This window comes from Heptranchias perlo, chromosome 1, assembly GCF_035084215.1.
Source record: "Heptranchias perlo isolate sHepPer1 chromosome 1, sHepPer1.hap1, whole genome shotgun sequence".
In the NCBI taxonomy this organism is placed as follows: domain Eukaryota; kingdom Metazoa; phylum Chordata; class Chondrichthyes; order Hexanchiformes; family Hexanchidae; genus Heptranchias; species Heptranchias perlo.
This window is the reverse complement of record NC_090325.1, coordinates 141,114,161-141,131,144: the sequence shown is the minus strand read 5'-3', so window position 1 is coordinate 141,131,144 and position 16,984 is coordinate 141,114,161. Positions and strand designations below refer to the sequence as shown.

The 16,984-nt window shown below is 41.7% G+C and overlaps 1 protein-coding gene across 3 annotated transcripts in view; it reads right to left on the bottom strand.

Annotated features, from left to right (window-relative positions):
- Positions 1–16,984, bottom strand: part of gatb (glutamyl-tRNA(Gln) amidotransferase, subunit B) — an 84,762-nt gene that overhangs the window by 42,684 nt on the left and 25,094 nt on the right. For 2 of the 3 annotated variants that reach the window (XR_010964264.1, XM_067992091.1), the window contains exons 5-8: positions 13,781–13,903; positions 10,895–11,008; positions 10,528–10,612; positions 704–748 (exon numbers count right to left, since the gene is read on the bottom strand). Coding sequence is in view for 2 of the 3 variants with exons in the window: in XM_067992091.1 (XP_067848192.1) it covers positions 704–748; positions 10,528–10,612; positions 10,895–11,008; positions 13,781–13,903 (367 nt within the window). In the remaining variant the exon portion in view is untranslated. The remainder of the gene's footprint in view (positions 1–703; positions 749–10,527; positions 10,613–10,894; positions 11,009–13,780; positions 13,904–16,984) is intronic. The other variant, XM_067992103.1, reaches the window with a different exon arrangement.

Here is a 16,984-nt window from a genome sequence, read left to right as displayed (position 1 = left end):
ACAGTAGATTTAAGGTGGTTGGCAAAAGAACCAAAGCCGACACGAGGAAAAACTTTTTAACTCATCGAGTAGTTGTGATCTGGAATACGCTGCCTGAAAGGGTGGTGGAAGCAGATTCAATCGTGGCTTTCAAAAAGGAATTGGATAATACTTGAAGGGAAAAAATTTGCAGGGCTACGGGGAAAGAGCGGGAGAATGAGACTAACTGAATTGCTCTTACAAAGAGTTGGCACAGGCTCAATGGGCCAAATGGCCTCCTTCTGTGCTGTAACCATTCTATGATTCTACGATTCCAAATGGAATATACCAAAGCCATTTTTAGTAATAAACTACACTACTTACGGCATCACAAATGTTAGCAATTCCTTCCTGTTCAATTGCATGTAAAATATTGAAGTATTTGCTTGGCCTAAAAACAAGCTTTACAGTGTTCTTACTAAAATACTTAAGAGGACTGTAAATATTGCATAATTCACTATCTGTAACAGATTGTATGTATGGAATCACTCATTATTTTACAGTGGGCTGCAAGGAAAAATATCAATTCACTTTGAACTGAACAGAGATTGAACTTCTTGGGGATAACAGAGAGAAGTCTTTCTTTCAAATTACCGTCACATGTTTACGACAAACAAACAGGAAACACTGAGCAGAAAACCCAATATATTAATTATGCACAGTCTCTGCATTTCATTCTAATTACCTGTAATCTTGCTTTCCCTCTTTGTCTCTCATAGATACGGTCTGCCTGAAAATAATAAAATAAACTTTTTCTAAAAATTAACTTCTCAGGCAAAAGTGCATATTATTTTCTAGAACATCCAGTACATTCATGTATACAGACTCATCTCTATCACTATTAGCAACAAATTTCCCAAAATAAAACTTTGATTTACTCATTTCCTAAATAAAATTACAATGATATTCCATGCAAGTTTGGTGGGCCAAAAGGGCTTTTCTAGTTCTACACTTTTCTTCATTACATATGATGGCACTTTCCACTCTATTGATTGGAACAAGTAGCCATTGCCCAATGGCTTAGTGATAAATACATTGTCTGGTGTGGTGCTGAGCCAGAAAGGTCCCAGGCTCCATCTCTAGACTGTGCTGAGTTAGCGGATTTAATTGTGGAGAACTACAATTGGCCTCACTTTCCCTGGACTGGTGTGGGGTAGGCCTAAGGACAAGCAGAGTTCAGCCATTCCCGATCACTACTCAGTGATCTGAGGCATCCTCAAATAATCATTTGAGAGGAAAATTGGCAGGGGAAGAGCAGAAAATGAGTTTTAAGTAGTGAACCAGCCTAGTTGCTTGTACTTTTAGAACATATTTGTAAATCTGCCTTAACCCATGACTAGCTTCTTGATTGACAGGAACCAAGATGAATTGTGATATTAGGCACCAATGATAAAGAATGGGTAAGATTCTATATTCTTACTATTAGGATTAGCATTAAATAATCTCTCAGCAGTATGGGGCTAAAAATGAACTCTGCTTAATGCTGAGACACAGATTTATGTCCTGGGGGATAAATAAGTAAATTTCAATTTACATAACAATAGAAAAGTCAACAATTAAAAAGGTTATTCAGCCTATCAAAGTTGGGCCCTCCAGTAGCTTAACTCACCCAGTCCAACATCCACGTTTTGAAAACCACTAAAATCATCTTCTCTACCACCTTACCTCGTAGGTTATTCCAAACATTTATATTACCCTTTGAGTAAAGAAGTTCTTTCTAACATCAGTTTTAAATTTACATTTCTCCAAGTTAAATTTATGCCCTTTGATCCCATTAGCCTGCTACTTTAAGTAATATTCTGGGTTCACTTCACTAATAACTTTCAATGTTTTTGTTTTCTCAATGAGGTCCCCTCCTTAACTGTCTCTAGACAGTAGAGCTTGAATTTCTCTAATCTAGTGTCGTAGTCCATCCCCATTACCCTGGGATGATTCTCTTCTCTGCGCCATCTCCAATGCACGTACACCATTTTTTGTGTCATTGTAACAGAATTGAACACAGTACTAGCAAGTGTAGCGTCTAACCAGCACACTGTAAAGCCCCAGCATAATCTCTGTAGAATTGTATACTATTGATCTATCGATAAATTCCAAAATCCCATCAGCTTTTTCCAACCGCTTCACCACGTTGACTAGACTTTGAACACGATCAGACTACTATTCTGACCAGGTCACTTTTCTGCTAATTCTATTCCATTCGTTATATACTTATTGTGACAAAATGGAGTATTTTGCCCATAGTGTATTTCTGTTCCGTCTTTTCTTTATGGTATTTTCAGGATTCGCTTAAAGAAATAAACCAGTTTGAGAGCAGCGCATTCCATTATGCCAATGTATCCATCCCCAGAGACAAACCAACTGGGATGAGGTTAGTTGGCTTTACTGTGTCAATAATGATTATTTACAAAGCTATTTGGGTTGATCTCACCAGAAGTACTTTCTGATAACTGTTTGCTTTGTTCTGTGAATGATCAATTACATCAAAATACATTTTGCAGTAAGGTGACAAATTAGTTATGTCTGACACCTATTAAGAGGAATCTGCTGACACTCCAAGGGGTAATCTCTGGGTGTCTTTAATTTCATGCATGATTAGCAGCTTTATTTGATTTTGAAAAATATTTATTTGATTTTCATTTTTCCTGGTCAAACTTCAAAGGAGACAGAAAATATATATTGGACAGCCTTCTGACAATTCTTTAGATGCCATCAAGACACTCTGGATTTGACAAAACCCTATATATACACATTATGTTGAGATTGCTGATCTGGATCTAGAATTATTTACAGGATTAGAAAAAGGATTGTGTCATTTGTTATTTTTGTACTGAGGAGGTATAAATAAAGTTCTGTAACTACTGTATCGTCGCTAGCTACTGATTATGTTACGTTTAATAAACTTGTTCTGTATTTTGTAACCTATACCATGGTTCAATAGCACATTTATCTTTTGCTTCCTGAACTCTAGAAGTTCAAAAGTGTGCTCATTATATACCCATATGAAATATTAGTAATACGGGTTCCTAGTCAATCCCCGGGCTCACTGTTTTACCAGTTATTCTGCACTTAAATCGCACTCCAGTTCATAGGGAGTGAAGGTTCACTTATGGAAGTGTTGTTTGGCACTGAGCACAATAGAAATATCTGAAAACTATAGCAAGTGATACAGTTTGAATTTTACTCAATTTCAAATTTCACTTACAATTTATCTGCCCAATTGCATACTTGATCTAAATGCTTCTGCAAATCTTCATGTGTATCCTCTGAACACAGTAACAGTCCTCCAGCATCGTATGACCAGCACACTCTTCAGCTGAGACATTACACTAAAGCCCCATCTACCTCTCCAGTTATTTAGATGCACATTAAAAATTGATAACACTATTCAAAGACAACCAAGGAGTTCTCCCTGGTGTCCCGTTCAACATTCCTTCCTCATCTATTACCACCGAAAGTCATTCACTTCATTACTGTTTGTATGATTTTGTGTCCAAAATTGTTGCACATTTGCTTACATAATTCATTGTATATGAAACACTCTGGGATATTTCAGAGAAATGTGATAAGATACTACATAAATGCAAGTCTTTCTTCTTTCCTTCTCTGTTGCTATAGTTCTTCCTATTTTAGCTTTGTCTGCAATTTTAACAAGTTTACAAGTGGTTTTAGTATCCAGGTCAGTTATGTAGCTTAGAAATAACAGGTTCAATCATTGGAGTCCTTCAGGTGTCACTCAACACCTTGCTCATTTGGACTCCCAGTTTCCTATTTTCTAACCAACTTGTCAACTCCCATGTTTTACCCTAAATTCCGGTGGCTTTTAGTTTAAAGTGTCTTTCATGTGGATCTTTATCTGAAAATTCAAATATCAGAGAGCTCCACTATTTACTTTATCAAAATACAACAGTAGGGGGGCAGTCAGAGTAGTGAAAACCCTAAAACATGCATGTAGGCTGAAGACTGAAAATGAACACGAAATAGTAAATATTCTGAATGTGAATACTTGAATGAAGTAATCAAAGTAAAATATGGAGGAGTCTGGCTGATGGATACAGTCCTGTGGGTATGACAATGTCAACCTATTGCTTGACTAGACTGTGGGACAGCTCTCCCAACCTGGGCACCAGTCCCTAGATGTTCATGAGGAGGACTTTGCAGGATCGACTCAGCTGAGATTGCCCATATGATGCTACGCCATAGCCAATAGCTCTGTCTGATCTTATAGAGATATATAAGATAGTTAAAGGAATAGAAAAGTTAAATCCAAACATTACTTTAAACTAAATTATGAAGGTAGGACAAGGGAACATAGAAACAAACAAGTGAAAGATAAATTTAGCACCAATGTCAGGAAATTCTTCTTTTACACTAACAGTGGTCAACACATGGAATAGGCTTTCAGAAAAACCTGGAATCTTTTAACAAGCAATTGGATACTAAAACAGGGGGACTTTAGGATCTTTCTTGATGGCTGAACTAAGATGGGAATAATGGGCTTCCTCATCCGTAGCTATCTTGTGATTTCCCCCGTTCTAATACATGCTGGATGTTTCTTATTAAGTTACTGCTAAACAGCTAATAAAACGTCCTCCTCATTTAACTCTTACAGAACTAAAGATATCACTTTACCTAATGTACTGCAATGGATCCCCCTCATGGTTCAGCAACTTTATGCAAAGAGTAGCTGCGCCATACATAGTAGAAAAGTCCCAGGCTTGATCCACAGCCTGTGATGAGTTAGCTGGTTTCAGTCAGGGTGGCATTACAATTGGCCTCAGGATACATGAGTTAAGAAGGAGAAAATCAACTAAAGTTTCTGTTTTGATGAAAGGTCATCGACCTGAAACGTCATCGACCTGAAACATTAACTCTGTTTCTCTCTCCACAGATGCTGCTAGACCTGCTGAGTGTTTCCAGCATTTTCTGTTTTTATTCCCATTCTTGATTCCTGGACGTGCACATAGCCATCAGGTAGGACAGGAATGAGCTTGGCTGTAATGTCTTCCAAGTGAAATAGCCTACCAACATTCACTGTCAGGACTCCCACGTGAATTATGGACATTTGGGTGAGGTACCATAGAATGTTGGCACATGTAACTGTGGCCCAAAGAGTTAATGTTTTTAGGAGAGGAACACAAATGATAATGCATTAGTCTCCTTCTCCTCAGGTAAAAGAGCAAAATAATAAATAAGTGGTAAAATAATAATAAACAAATCATTCTTCCATGTGCTGCATATGGGGAGTTGAGACCAAGTGCAGTCTTCATACATTCTGTCCTTATTTTTGTATTTTCATCTTCAGACCCACCCCCCCCCCCCGCCCCACCCTATGCAATTTTCACTCAAACTAATGATATATAATATACAACAACTTGCATTTATATAGTACCTTTAATGTGGAAAAACATCTCAAGTTCTTTCACAGAGGCATAATCAAGGTTACTGAAACAAAGAAGGAGAAATTAGGTGGGGTGACCAAAAGCTTGGTCAAAGAGATGGGTTTTAAGGGGGAAATCTTAAAAAAGAGGAAGTTGGAGAAGCAGAGGGTTTAAGGAGGGAATTCCAGAGTGTAGGATCTAGGCGGCTTAAGGTACGATCACCAATGGTGGAGCAAAGAGAAGGGGAGATGCACAAGAGGCCAGTTTCAGAGGTTCAAGGAGTTTGGTGGGGGGTGGGGGCAGGTGGTTGTAGGGCTGAAAAAAGCTAGAGAGATAGGGAGGAGCAAGGTCATACAGGAATTTAAACATGAGGTTGAGAATTTTAAATTGGAAGCTTTGGGGGACCGGGAGCCAAACAGAGCAACGCGGATAGGGTTGATGCAAGCAGGACTTGGTGCAGGAAAGGCTACGGGCAAAGTTTTGGATGAGCTGCAGTTTATGGAGAATGGGAGGGCAGACAGGAGAGCCTTGGAATAGTCAAGTCTGGAGGTGTCAAAGGCATGGATGAGGGTTTCAACAGCAGAAGGGCTGAGACAGAGCAGAAGGTGGCCAATGTTACAGAGGTGGAAGTAGGCGGTCGACGTGATGGAGATGGTATGCAGTCGGAAACTCAGATCAGGTTAAAAGGTTGCAAACAGTCTGATTCAGCCTGAGACAATGGCCAGGGAGGGGGATGAAATCAACTCTAACAATTTGGATTTATATATCACCTTTAACGTAGTTTTTTTTTATTCATTCATGGGACGTGGGCGTCACTGGCAGGGCCAGTATTTATTGCCCATCCCTAATTGCCCTTGAGAAGGTGGTGGTGAGCCGCATTCTTGAACCACTGCAGTCCGTGTGGTGAAGGTTCTCCCACAGTGCTGTTAGGTAGGGAGTTCCAGGATTTTGACCCAACGACGATATATTTCCAAGTCGGGATGGTGTGTGACTTGGAGGGGAACGTGCAGGTGGTGGTGTTCCCATGTGCCTGCTGCCCTTGTCCTTAGGTGGTAGAGGTCGCGGGTTTGGGAGGTGCTATCGACGAAGCCTTGGCGAGTTGCTGCAGTGCGTCGGTGGTGAAGGGAGTGAATGTTTAGGGTGGTGGATGGGGTGCCAATCAAGCGGGCTGCTTTGTTCTGGATGATGTTGAGCTTCTTGAGTGTTGTTGGAGCTGCACTCATCCAGGTAAGTGGAGAGTATTCCATCACACTCCTGACTTGTGCCTTGTAGATGGTGGAAAGGCTTTGGGGAGTAAGGAGATAAGTCACTCGCCGCAGAGTACCCAGCTTCTGACCTGCTCTTGTAGCCACAGTAATTATGTGGCTGGTCCAGTTAAGTTTCTGGTCAATGGTAACCCCCAGGATGTTGATGGTGGGGGATTCGGCGATGGTAATGCCGTTGAATGTCAAGGGGAGGTGGTTAGACTCTCTCTTGTTGGAGATGGTCATTGCCTGGCACGAATGTTACTTGCCATTTATCAGCCCAAGCCTGGATGTTGTCCAGGTCTTGCTGCATGCGGGCATGGACTGCTTCATTATCTGAGGGGTTGCGAGTGGAACTGAACACTGCAGTCGTCAGCGAGTATCCCCATTTCTGACCATATGATGGAGGGAAGGTCATCGATGAAGCAGCTGAAGATGGTTGGGCCGAGGACACTGCCCTGAGAAACTCCTGCAGCAATGTCCTGGGGCTGAGATGATTGGCCACCAATAACCACTACCATCTTCCTTTGCGCTAGGTACGATTCCAGTCACTGGAGGGTTTTCCCCTTGATTCCCATTGACTTCAATTTTATTAGGGCTCCTTGGTGCCACACTCGGTCAAATGATGCCTTGACGTCATGGGCAGTCACTCTCACCTCACCTCTGGAATTCAGCTCTTTTGTCTATGTTTGGACCAAGGCTGTATTGAGTTCTGGAGCCAAGTGGTCCTGGCGGAACCCAAACCGGGCTTCAGTGAGCAGGTTATTGGTGAGTAAGTGCTGCTTGATAGCACTGTCGACGACACCTTCCATCACTTTGCTGATGATTGAGAGTGGACTGATGGGGCGGTAATTGGCCAGATTGGATTTGTCCTGCTTTTTGTGGACAGGGCATACCTGGGCAATTTTCCACATTATTGGGCAGATGCCAGTGTTGCAGCTGTACTGGAACAGTTTGGCTAGAGGCGCAGCTAGTTCTGGAGCACAAGTGTTCAGCACTACAGCTGGGATGTTATCGGGGCCCATAGCTTTTGTTGTATGCAGTGCACTCAGCCGTTTTTTGATATCACGTCGAGTGAATTGAATTGGCTGAAGACTGGTTTCTGTGATGGTGGGGATATCGGGAGGAGGCCGAGGTGGATCATCCACTCGGCACTTCTGGCTGAAGATTGTTGCAAACGCTTCAGCCTTGTCTTTTGCGCTCACTTGTTGGACTCTGCCATCATTGAGGATGGGGATGTTTATAGAGCCTCCTCCTTCCGTTAGATGTTTAATTGTCCACCACCATTCACGACTGGATGTGGCAGGACTGTAGAGCTTTGATTTGATCCGTTGGTTGCGGAATCGCTTAGCTCTGTCTATAGCATGTCGCTTCTGCTGTTTAGCATGCATGTAGTCCTGAGTTGTAGCTTCACCACGTTGGCACCTCATTTTTAGGTACGCCTGGTGCTCCTGGCATGCTCTTCTAAACTCCTCTCATTGCACCAGGGTTGATCCCCTGGCTTGTTAGTAATGGTAGAATGAGGGATATGCCGGGCCATGAGGTTACAGATTGTGCTAGAATACAATTCTGCTGCTGTTGATAGGCCACAGCGCCTAATGGATGCCCAATTTTGAGCTGCTAGATCTGTTCTGAATCTATCCCATTTAGCACGGTGGTAGTGCCACACAACACGTTGGATGGTGTCCTCAGCGTGAAGAAGGGACTTCATCTCCACGAGGACTGTGCAGTGGTCACTCCTACCAATACTGTCATGGACAGATGCATCTGCGACAGGTAGATTGGTGAGGACGAGGTCAAGTAGGATTTTCCCTTGTGTTGGTTCACTCACCACCTGCCGCAGGCCCAGTCTGGCGGCTATATCTTTCAGGACTCGGCGGGCTTGGTCAGTAGTGGTGCTACCGAGCCACTCTTGGTGATGGACATTGAAGTCCCCCACCCAGAGTACATTCTGTGCCCTTGCTATCCTCAGTGCTTCCTCCAAGTGGTGCTCAACATGGAGGAGGACTGATTCATCAGCTGAGGGAGGGCGGTAGGTGGTAATCAGCACGAGGTTTCCTTGCCCATGTTTGACCTGATGCCATGAGATTTCATGGGGTCCAGAGTCAATGTTGAGGACTCCCAGGGCCACGCCCTCCTGACTGTATATCACTGTACCGCCACCTCTGGTGCATCTGTCCTGCTGGTGGGATAGGACATACTCAGGGATGGTGATGGAACAGTCTGGGACGTTGGCTGGACGTAAATCGTTCCAAGGTGGTAAAGGTGCGGAGTTTGAGACGGGGGCCGAAGACAATGGCTTCGGTCTTCCCAATGTTTAACTGGAGGAAATTGTGGCTCATCCATGATTGGTCTAGGGGTGGAGCTAGCCAATGTTGCAAAGGTGGAAGGAATTGGTCTTTGTAATGGATAGGATGTGGGGTTTGAAGCCTGAGTTTCGCACGGTCTATATCTGTCTGAGCAAGTGGCTGGGAGAGGGATAGAGTTTTGGGCGAGGGGGCAGAGTTTATAGCAGGGGTGAAAAACAATGGTTTTAGTTTTCCCAGTGTTCAGTCGGTCAAGAATTTGACTTATCCATTTGATGTTGAACAGGCAGACTGACAGTGCTCAAGTGGTACCGGGGTTGAGGAAAGTGGCAGCAAGGTGCAGTTGAGTTTCATCAGCATACAAAAGGAAGCTGACCCATGCCTTCAGATGGTGTCATCTGAGGGAGGCATATAAATGAGAAAGAGGAATAAGCCAAGATTAGATCTTTGGGAAATTTCAGAGTTGATTATGCATTGGTGGGAAGACAAGCCATTGCTGAAGATGCGCTGTCTGCATTCAGACAATTAGCAGTGGAAGCACACAAAGGCAGTTCATGGAGCACAATAATGGAAGAGAGGCTATGGTTAGGATAGCATGATTGATCATATAAAATGCTGTAGTAAGGTTGGGGAGGACAAAGAGGCATAACGCACATCAACGAGAATGTCATGTGACTTTGGGCAGGGCAGTTTTGTTATGAGCAGAGCGGATGCTGGACTGTAGTTATCCAAACAGAGAGTTTTGAGAGAGATAGACAAGGTGCTGAATTGCAACAAACTTGAGGATCCTAGAGGATGGAGAGGTTCGATATGAAGTGGTTGAAGCCCTCCGACACAAGTGCCCAACTGTTAACTAGGAATCTGGAGAATGAGCTTATTTGTTTTTAATACCTGCACACACTTCACTTGGAGAGATTAGTGTCAAGTACTGGAAGGATTTGTAGGCTGATTAACAGTCTGACAGGTTGAGATATGAGCGCTCCCTCCATGGCTGTAACCATATTTATACCAGCCAATAGGGTGGTTAGTCCTATACAGCGGGAGAGTTTTGTGGGCTCCCACAACCCATACAATGAATGGGCATCACACACACACACACACACACACACACGTATCCCACTGGACGTCAACCCAGATTCACTTGCTGGAACTGTCTGGAGCGGGGTTTGAACCCTGCACCTGCTGACTCAAAGGTGAATATGATACCACTAAGCCAAAGGCTCATTCCTGGATAACAAGTGTCTGGATGCTATTGGCCCATGGAGGTAATCACAACTGGGCTCAATCCTGTCCTCACTCCATATCCACAGGGGCACACTTAGCGCCAGAGGTCGCCAGATCATTGCCTGATCATTCCGTAGCTCGGGGATGCTAAAGTCATCTGCAATGTCTGCACTGCATCGCTGGCAAGATAGCCAACTCAACACAGATAAGTGATCAAAGTTGGGACCTTCCTGTTTTGTATTACTTAGCAACATACCAAGAAACTGTATCCACAAAGCCAAGAGGAAGTACTGCAGTTTAACATTTAGTCTCACCTGTTCACCAGAGGGGGGAAAAAAGCCCAATATAAATTCTCACCCTGATTTATAATTAAATGCTCTTGTCTCATTTAATATTTTCTCTCCATTCTCCAGCACTTCAATCTGCCTTTGAATTTCATAATCTGTTATAAAGAAAACTATTATATTACAAATGATCACAGCAATGATTTCTGTAACAAAGCAAACAATTTTAACTTCTGTGTCAAATATATGTTTTCAAAACTATGTTTTGCACTTAGAAATTGAAGTAATGGCCACAAATCAGAGCAAAAATACTGACTTATTTGAATGTAGTTTACTGTAATGGACTGCAATTGGAAATACTGTAAAGAGGACAAACTAAAGCTTCACAATGCTGTGCAGTTAAAAATACAGATTAGGACAGATGGTGGACATTCACAGACCAATTGCTCTTGCCAAAAATCGGGCACTGTTAATATTCTTCACTTCAGCTCTCACGCCATATGGCTCCCCAGGTCGATGTACAGAAACGTTGGCATCCACTCTTAACTGTCCCTCTGCACAAATAAAAGTGAGACGTGACTACAATCTGTTTTTATAGAAATTGAATGCGTACAATCTGTTTATCGTTATGGGATTGTAATGTTGTAAATACACATTAAAATTAAATAAAACTTCACTGAACTATTTCTTAGCAGGAGTATAACACGAAGGAAGAACATTGACAAGGCATGGTACATACATTTCAGACTGCATTAAATCTCCAAGTCTGAAAAATCTTCCACAACTTGCAACAAACGATCTGTTTTTCCATCAAACACTGTACGGTATCATGGTGAATAATAAATTAGAACTGTTGCTTACTATAAACTAGGAGAATAAAGCTACTCTATTGCTATTTCTTTTATTAAATATCTGAAATGGTGTGAAGCCATGAGGAATCAATGCTTTTATATCTTTTGTTAATAGACCTTTATAAACAATTTTCTGTATTATTTTCAATTTATTAAACAACATAATATAATTCTTGTCAAAGCTAGCTGAAAGGAATTTTCATGTACAGCAGAAATTAACTATCAAATGGAATTTTGTTTAACCTTTACAAAGACAGACAATGTTTCCACTATTTAAAGTGCTCAAAATTGATAGAAATTCTTGAATAAAAAATACAAATGTTTTCAGTAGGTGACCTTTTAAATTTTTGGTATATAAACTCAGGAAGATGAGTGCAGACAATGCATGATGAAAATCACTTGTCTTTTTAACACCGTAACTCTCAGCTAATTTCTGGTATAACTTACAATGCATTGTAGTTTTCCCCAATTTGTCCTGTCACCTCCATCTTTACGGCCCACCTAAACCAGATGGAGGAAATGTGAGCTGGAAATTGACAGACATTCCTGCTTTAGGATAAAACCTCTTCCAGCTCAACATATGCTCTAATTCATCCAGAACTCATCTACTTGTATGCTATAAATGCAAGTTGCACTCTGGAATTCTCTTGCTTCTTCTCTCCTCAAACCCTACCTCTTACCGTTCTTTTGGCCAACTCCCCTCATTTCCCTCCTTCCTCCTTAGATTTCCTGATCCCATGTAAAGTGCTTTGGGACACTGCATTGTGTGAATAGCTCTACAAAGTGTCAGTTTTTTTTTACTGCAGACACTTCCTCACAGTAAGGTATTAAACGTTAGGAAGCAAGTCGCCCAAAGCCAGCTTACATACTCCAAGCAGCTAAGTACTGAGCTGCACTGGCTAAAACTTAGGGCAGATCTCTTGCCCGTGCTCACATTCATGGATTAGTACTTAGCATGAGGAGAGAAAATAAATCTGGGCAGTTTGCTCCACTTTTACTTCACTGTGGAACCCAGTAACAATTGTAAAAAATGAACTTTGCTAATTCATTTGAGATCTGTACTCATTTTACAGACTGGAAACTGCACTTTTTGTTTTATTTAGAGTTCCAAAACTAGAATCAAAGTTATCTTCTTTAAAACATGTATTAATTGGCATTGCGAATGATAAAATCAATGGCATTTTTAAGTTAACTTTCTATGTGAGTATCAACCCAGCCATGGCCAATATTTTAACTTTGAGCAGGATGGACAAACTGTACCCTTGTGTTCCCATCCAATTGCAACCTTAGTGTCTCTGACAGCCTGTGGTTTAGCGACAGATCTGATAGCCTCCCAATTATATATGTTATTTCAACTGATTTTGATAGGACAAGTTGAGTTTGGGAGTACCAGAGCAATGTTTTTTCTGTTCCCTCCAACAACAAAAAAATCCATCACATTCCTGATGTCTCAGTGAGTTTAGCAAGTGAGTAGCTAAGCCATATCAGCCAGAGAAGTCCCAGGTTCACCTTCTGATCTGTGCTAATTTAGTTTATTTCAGCCTGGGTGGCAGTAGGATGCTATAATTGGCCTCAGTGTCTACGAGTTAGGGAGGGAAAAAAAATCAACCAGGGTCGCTGCTCTTGATCACTATCAAGTGTACCTGCTGGAAGTGTGTGTGTGTGTGAATGTCAGATGAGGACACAATCGCTGTAATGAGCCCTCTCCTGATGATCAAATAGACTACTGACACTCACCGTCGAGGCACACATATGAATAATACGTAATTGGATGAGGTATCAAAGTATGGCCGACGCTGGAACCATATCCCATAGAAGGGAGGAGGAGAAAAATAGCTGATTTGAGGAAACGAAAACTCAACAAGATGGTAAAATGGGTATTATAATTGGTCTCAACTCTTTGGGGAATAACACAATCAGTCAGGTTTCTCACTCCAGTGGCTCCGACTGGAAAGTGCACCTGTGGATATTAGGTTTGGATATGATCAAGCTCGGTTGTCATATCTCTCGCAGTCAAACAGCTTACTAACACTCATTGTCTGGTCACTGAAAATGACCATTAGGATGATGTACCTCAGGGCTTCTGACAACTTTGGAACTGGATCTGAACACTAGTTTGCATCTTTGGCAAGGAGGGGGTAAAGCATGTGTTTATAAAAAAAACATATTTCTTTAATCATACTTTTTTCACCTGATACACAGTAACAAAAATTTCCAATTCCTGTCACTTTTTGATCTGTTTTATTCCCTAGCTATAGTCAAACCCGATCATAAGTCATTCTTTCCAAATATCACATATTTTATTTTAAAAGAAATCCTCAATATTAAGTCCTGATGCCAGAGAGTATTCTTCATCAATTTTTTTTCATCAAAATGGCAGTTTCATAACTACGAGTTCTAAACTTAAATATAAATGTAATTTTAAGTATACTGATACAAGCCCTCCACTTCAGAATTATGAAATGTCTTTTTTACCTGCCATATTTCCATGGCTTGTTCCAAGTGTCTGTAGGATAAGTTGGAGTTCTCGAACTGCTGCTGCTGCTTCATCACCACAACACATATCTGGCTCCATAACAATCTCTATCAAGCCAACCCCTGCAATCAAACATCATTTAGCAAATATCTTTTGAAAAAAATATTGTCATTTTAAGTATTGGGGAGGGGAGAGCTGGGATGGGAAAAGAAGGGAGATGGAGAAGTAAATTTTCATATACAAAGACAACTTGAAAGAACTTGCATTTAAAATATATATCAGGGCATCCCAATGCACTTTACAATCAAAGGATTTTTTTTTGAAGTGTGGTCACGATTGTTATGTAGGCAAACGTGGCAGGCAATATACACAAAGTAGTTCCCACAAATAAATGAAATGCACGACCAGATAATCTGTTCTTGGTGTTGATGGTTGAGGGCGGAATGTTGGCTAGAACATCACGAAAACATCCTGCACTTTTTTGAATGGTGCATAGGTCTGTTGGTTTAATGTCTCATTAGAAACATTGGCTGAGAAATTGATCTTGCACCGAAAACCAGAAGTGGGCAACACGCACGCCCAAAGATGAAGGCCTGAGGCCCATTGGAAATTGGGCTTCAGGCCTAATCTACATAACGAGCTGTGGATGCCAATCGGATGTCCCGATGCAGCTCACCAGTCAGGACCCTGGAAAATTTGGCCAGCTCCAACGCGAAGCCAGCCCAATGGCAAGTTATGGGGGGGGGGGGGGTGCATGTGCTCCACCCAGTTTTTGCCAAATTTGGCATCAGGGTCCTAAACCGGGCAATAGGCCCCTGACTAGCATATTCAAGGCACCTAATGCCTATTTTAGGTGGGTACCCCAGGCACTCGGAAGTCACCGGCTGCCACTTCCAGGGTAGGGGATTGGGCATGAGAGATGACACCCGGAAATTGGTCCCTCCAACTCCTATTTTTCACACAGAAATCGGGCATGACAGGGATCAATTTCTCCCCCACCATCTCTGACAATGAAGCACTTCCTTAGTACTGCACTGAAGTGTCAGCCAGGATTATGCATTCAAGTGCATGGTGACGCTTAAACCCACAATCATCTGATTCATAGGCGAGCCTAAGTGACGCAAGTTCAACTTATATAATTAGAGAGAAAGCATACAACTTATTAAAAACATTGAGGAAGAACTTACTATATACCTGCTGACGAAATATATCTACTGTAAATCAGGAAATATGAGCACAAAGAATATTTTGTGCAGCATGCTAAGGTATATTTATGGTAGACAGTATATTTAACTGTGGTAAAATGAAATATAGCTAATTTGATATTGGAAATTTCTCAATTTACAATAATTTCAAAATGAATCTTTCAAAAGGCATTTGATAAAGTACCACATAATAGATTTGTCAGCAAAATTGAAGCCCATGGGATTAAAGGGGCAGTGGCAGCATGGCTAAGAGACAGAAAGCACAGTAGTGGTGAACGGTTGTTTTTCAGACTGGAGGGAAGTATACAGTGGTGCTCCTCAGGGGTCGGTATTAGGACCACTGCTCTTTTTGATATCCACATCATGACTTTTTGATATACATTAATGATCTGGACGGGTACACCGGGCATAATTTCAAAGTTTGCAGATAACATGAAACTTGGAAATGTAGTTAACAGTGAGGAGGATAGTAACAAACTTCAGGAGGACATAGACAGACTGGTGAAATGGGAAGACACATAGTAGATGCAATTTAACATAGAAGTGTGAAGTGATGCATTTTGGTAGGAAGAATGAGGAGAGGCAATATAAACTAAATGGTAAAATTTTAACGGGGTGCAGGAACAGAAAGACCTGGGGATGCACGTACACAAATCTTAAGGTGGCAGGATAAGTCGAGAAGGGTGTTAAAAAAAGCATACAGGGTCCTTGGCATTCAGTACAAAAGCAAGGAAGAGAAGCTAAACCTTTGTAATTCACTGGTTAGGACCCAGCTGAAGTACTGTGTTCAATTCTGGGCACCACACTTTAGGAAGGATGTCCAGGCCTTAGAGAAAATGCAGAGGAGATTTATTAGAATTGTACCAGGAATGCAGGATTTCAGTTATGTGGAGAGACTAGAGAAGTTGGGGTTGTTTTCCATAGAACAGAGAAGATTAATGGAGAATTAATAGAAGTGTTCAAAATCATGAAGGGTTTTGATCAAGTAAACGAGAAGAAACAGTTTCCAGAGGCAGAAGGGTCAGTAACCAGATGACACAGATTTACGGTAATCACCAAAAGAACCAAAGGCGAGAAGAGGAGAATTTTTTTTTTTTTTTTACACAGCGGTTATGATGATCTGGAATGCACTGCCTCAAAGGGTGGTGGAAGTAGGTTCAATAATAACTTTCAAAAGGAAATTGAATACTTGAAGGAGAAAAAGCTGCCGGCCATGGGGCTAATTGGATAGATCTTTCAATGACCCAGCACAGGCACGATGGGCCGAATGGCCTCCTTCTGTGCTGTATAATTCTATGAATGTACATTTTAAAGGCTATACGGATTTGTATTCTAAAATTTACACAGCTGTTCTACGGACATAATGCTAAGCCCCTTCCAACTCCCCGATTATCTTACTGTATAAATGTGTATGGTATTGAGTCACAGAAACCAGGAGGTCAAAGTTTCAATCTCTGGTTTTTAATAAATTAGATGGGACACCAGACAAGAAAGGGGCCCTACAGTCAGCCTCAAGTTTCTGAGCTGTGGAAAATAATTTTTTTTTTTAAGTCCATATTTCTGATCATTCCCACATCTGATTTCAATCTAGCAGTTCATGGTGGACATTTGCATGTGCAAACGTTAGCTGCACACAGGAGTGTGCTCGGCTGTGTTAGCCCTCATAGTCAAATAAACTGCCGACACTGATTGTCCAGGCTCATTAGTGATGGGCTACTTGGCCAGTATTAGAGGACCACAAGCACCTGTGGAATCATATTCCAACACAAGTCACCATGTTCATGAGAGGAGGAGTGCAGTGAGATAACCAGAAAGAAAATGGCGGAGGCGGGGGGAATGATAAAAACATGATTGCAATGTAGATCTATACAAACATTTATATTACAGACTTGCTGGAGGCAGCTCCATCTCCAGGAACAGTGCTGTAATATAAATGAGGTGGTGCTAAGGCTTTGTAAGGCCTTCTAAGGCTACCTGCAGTAAACAAATCTATAAACA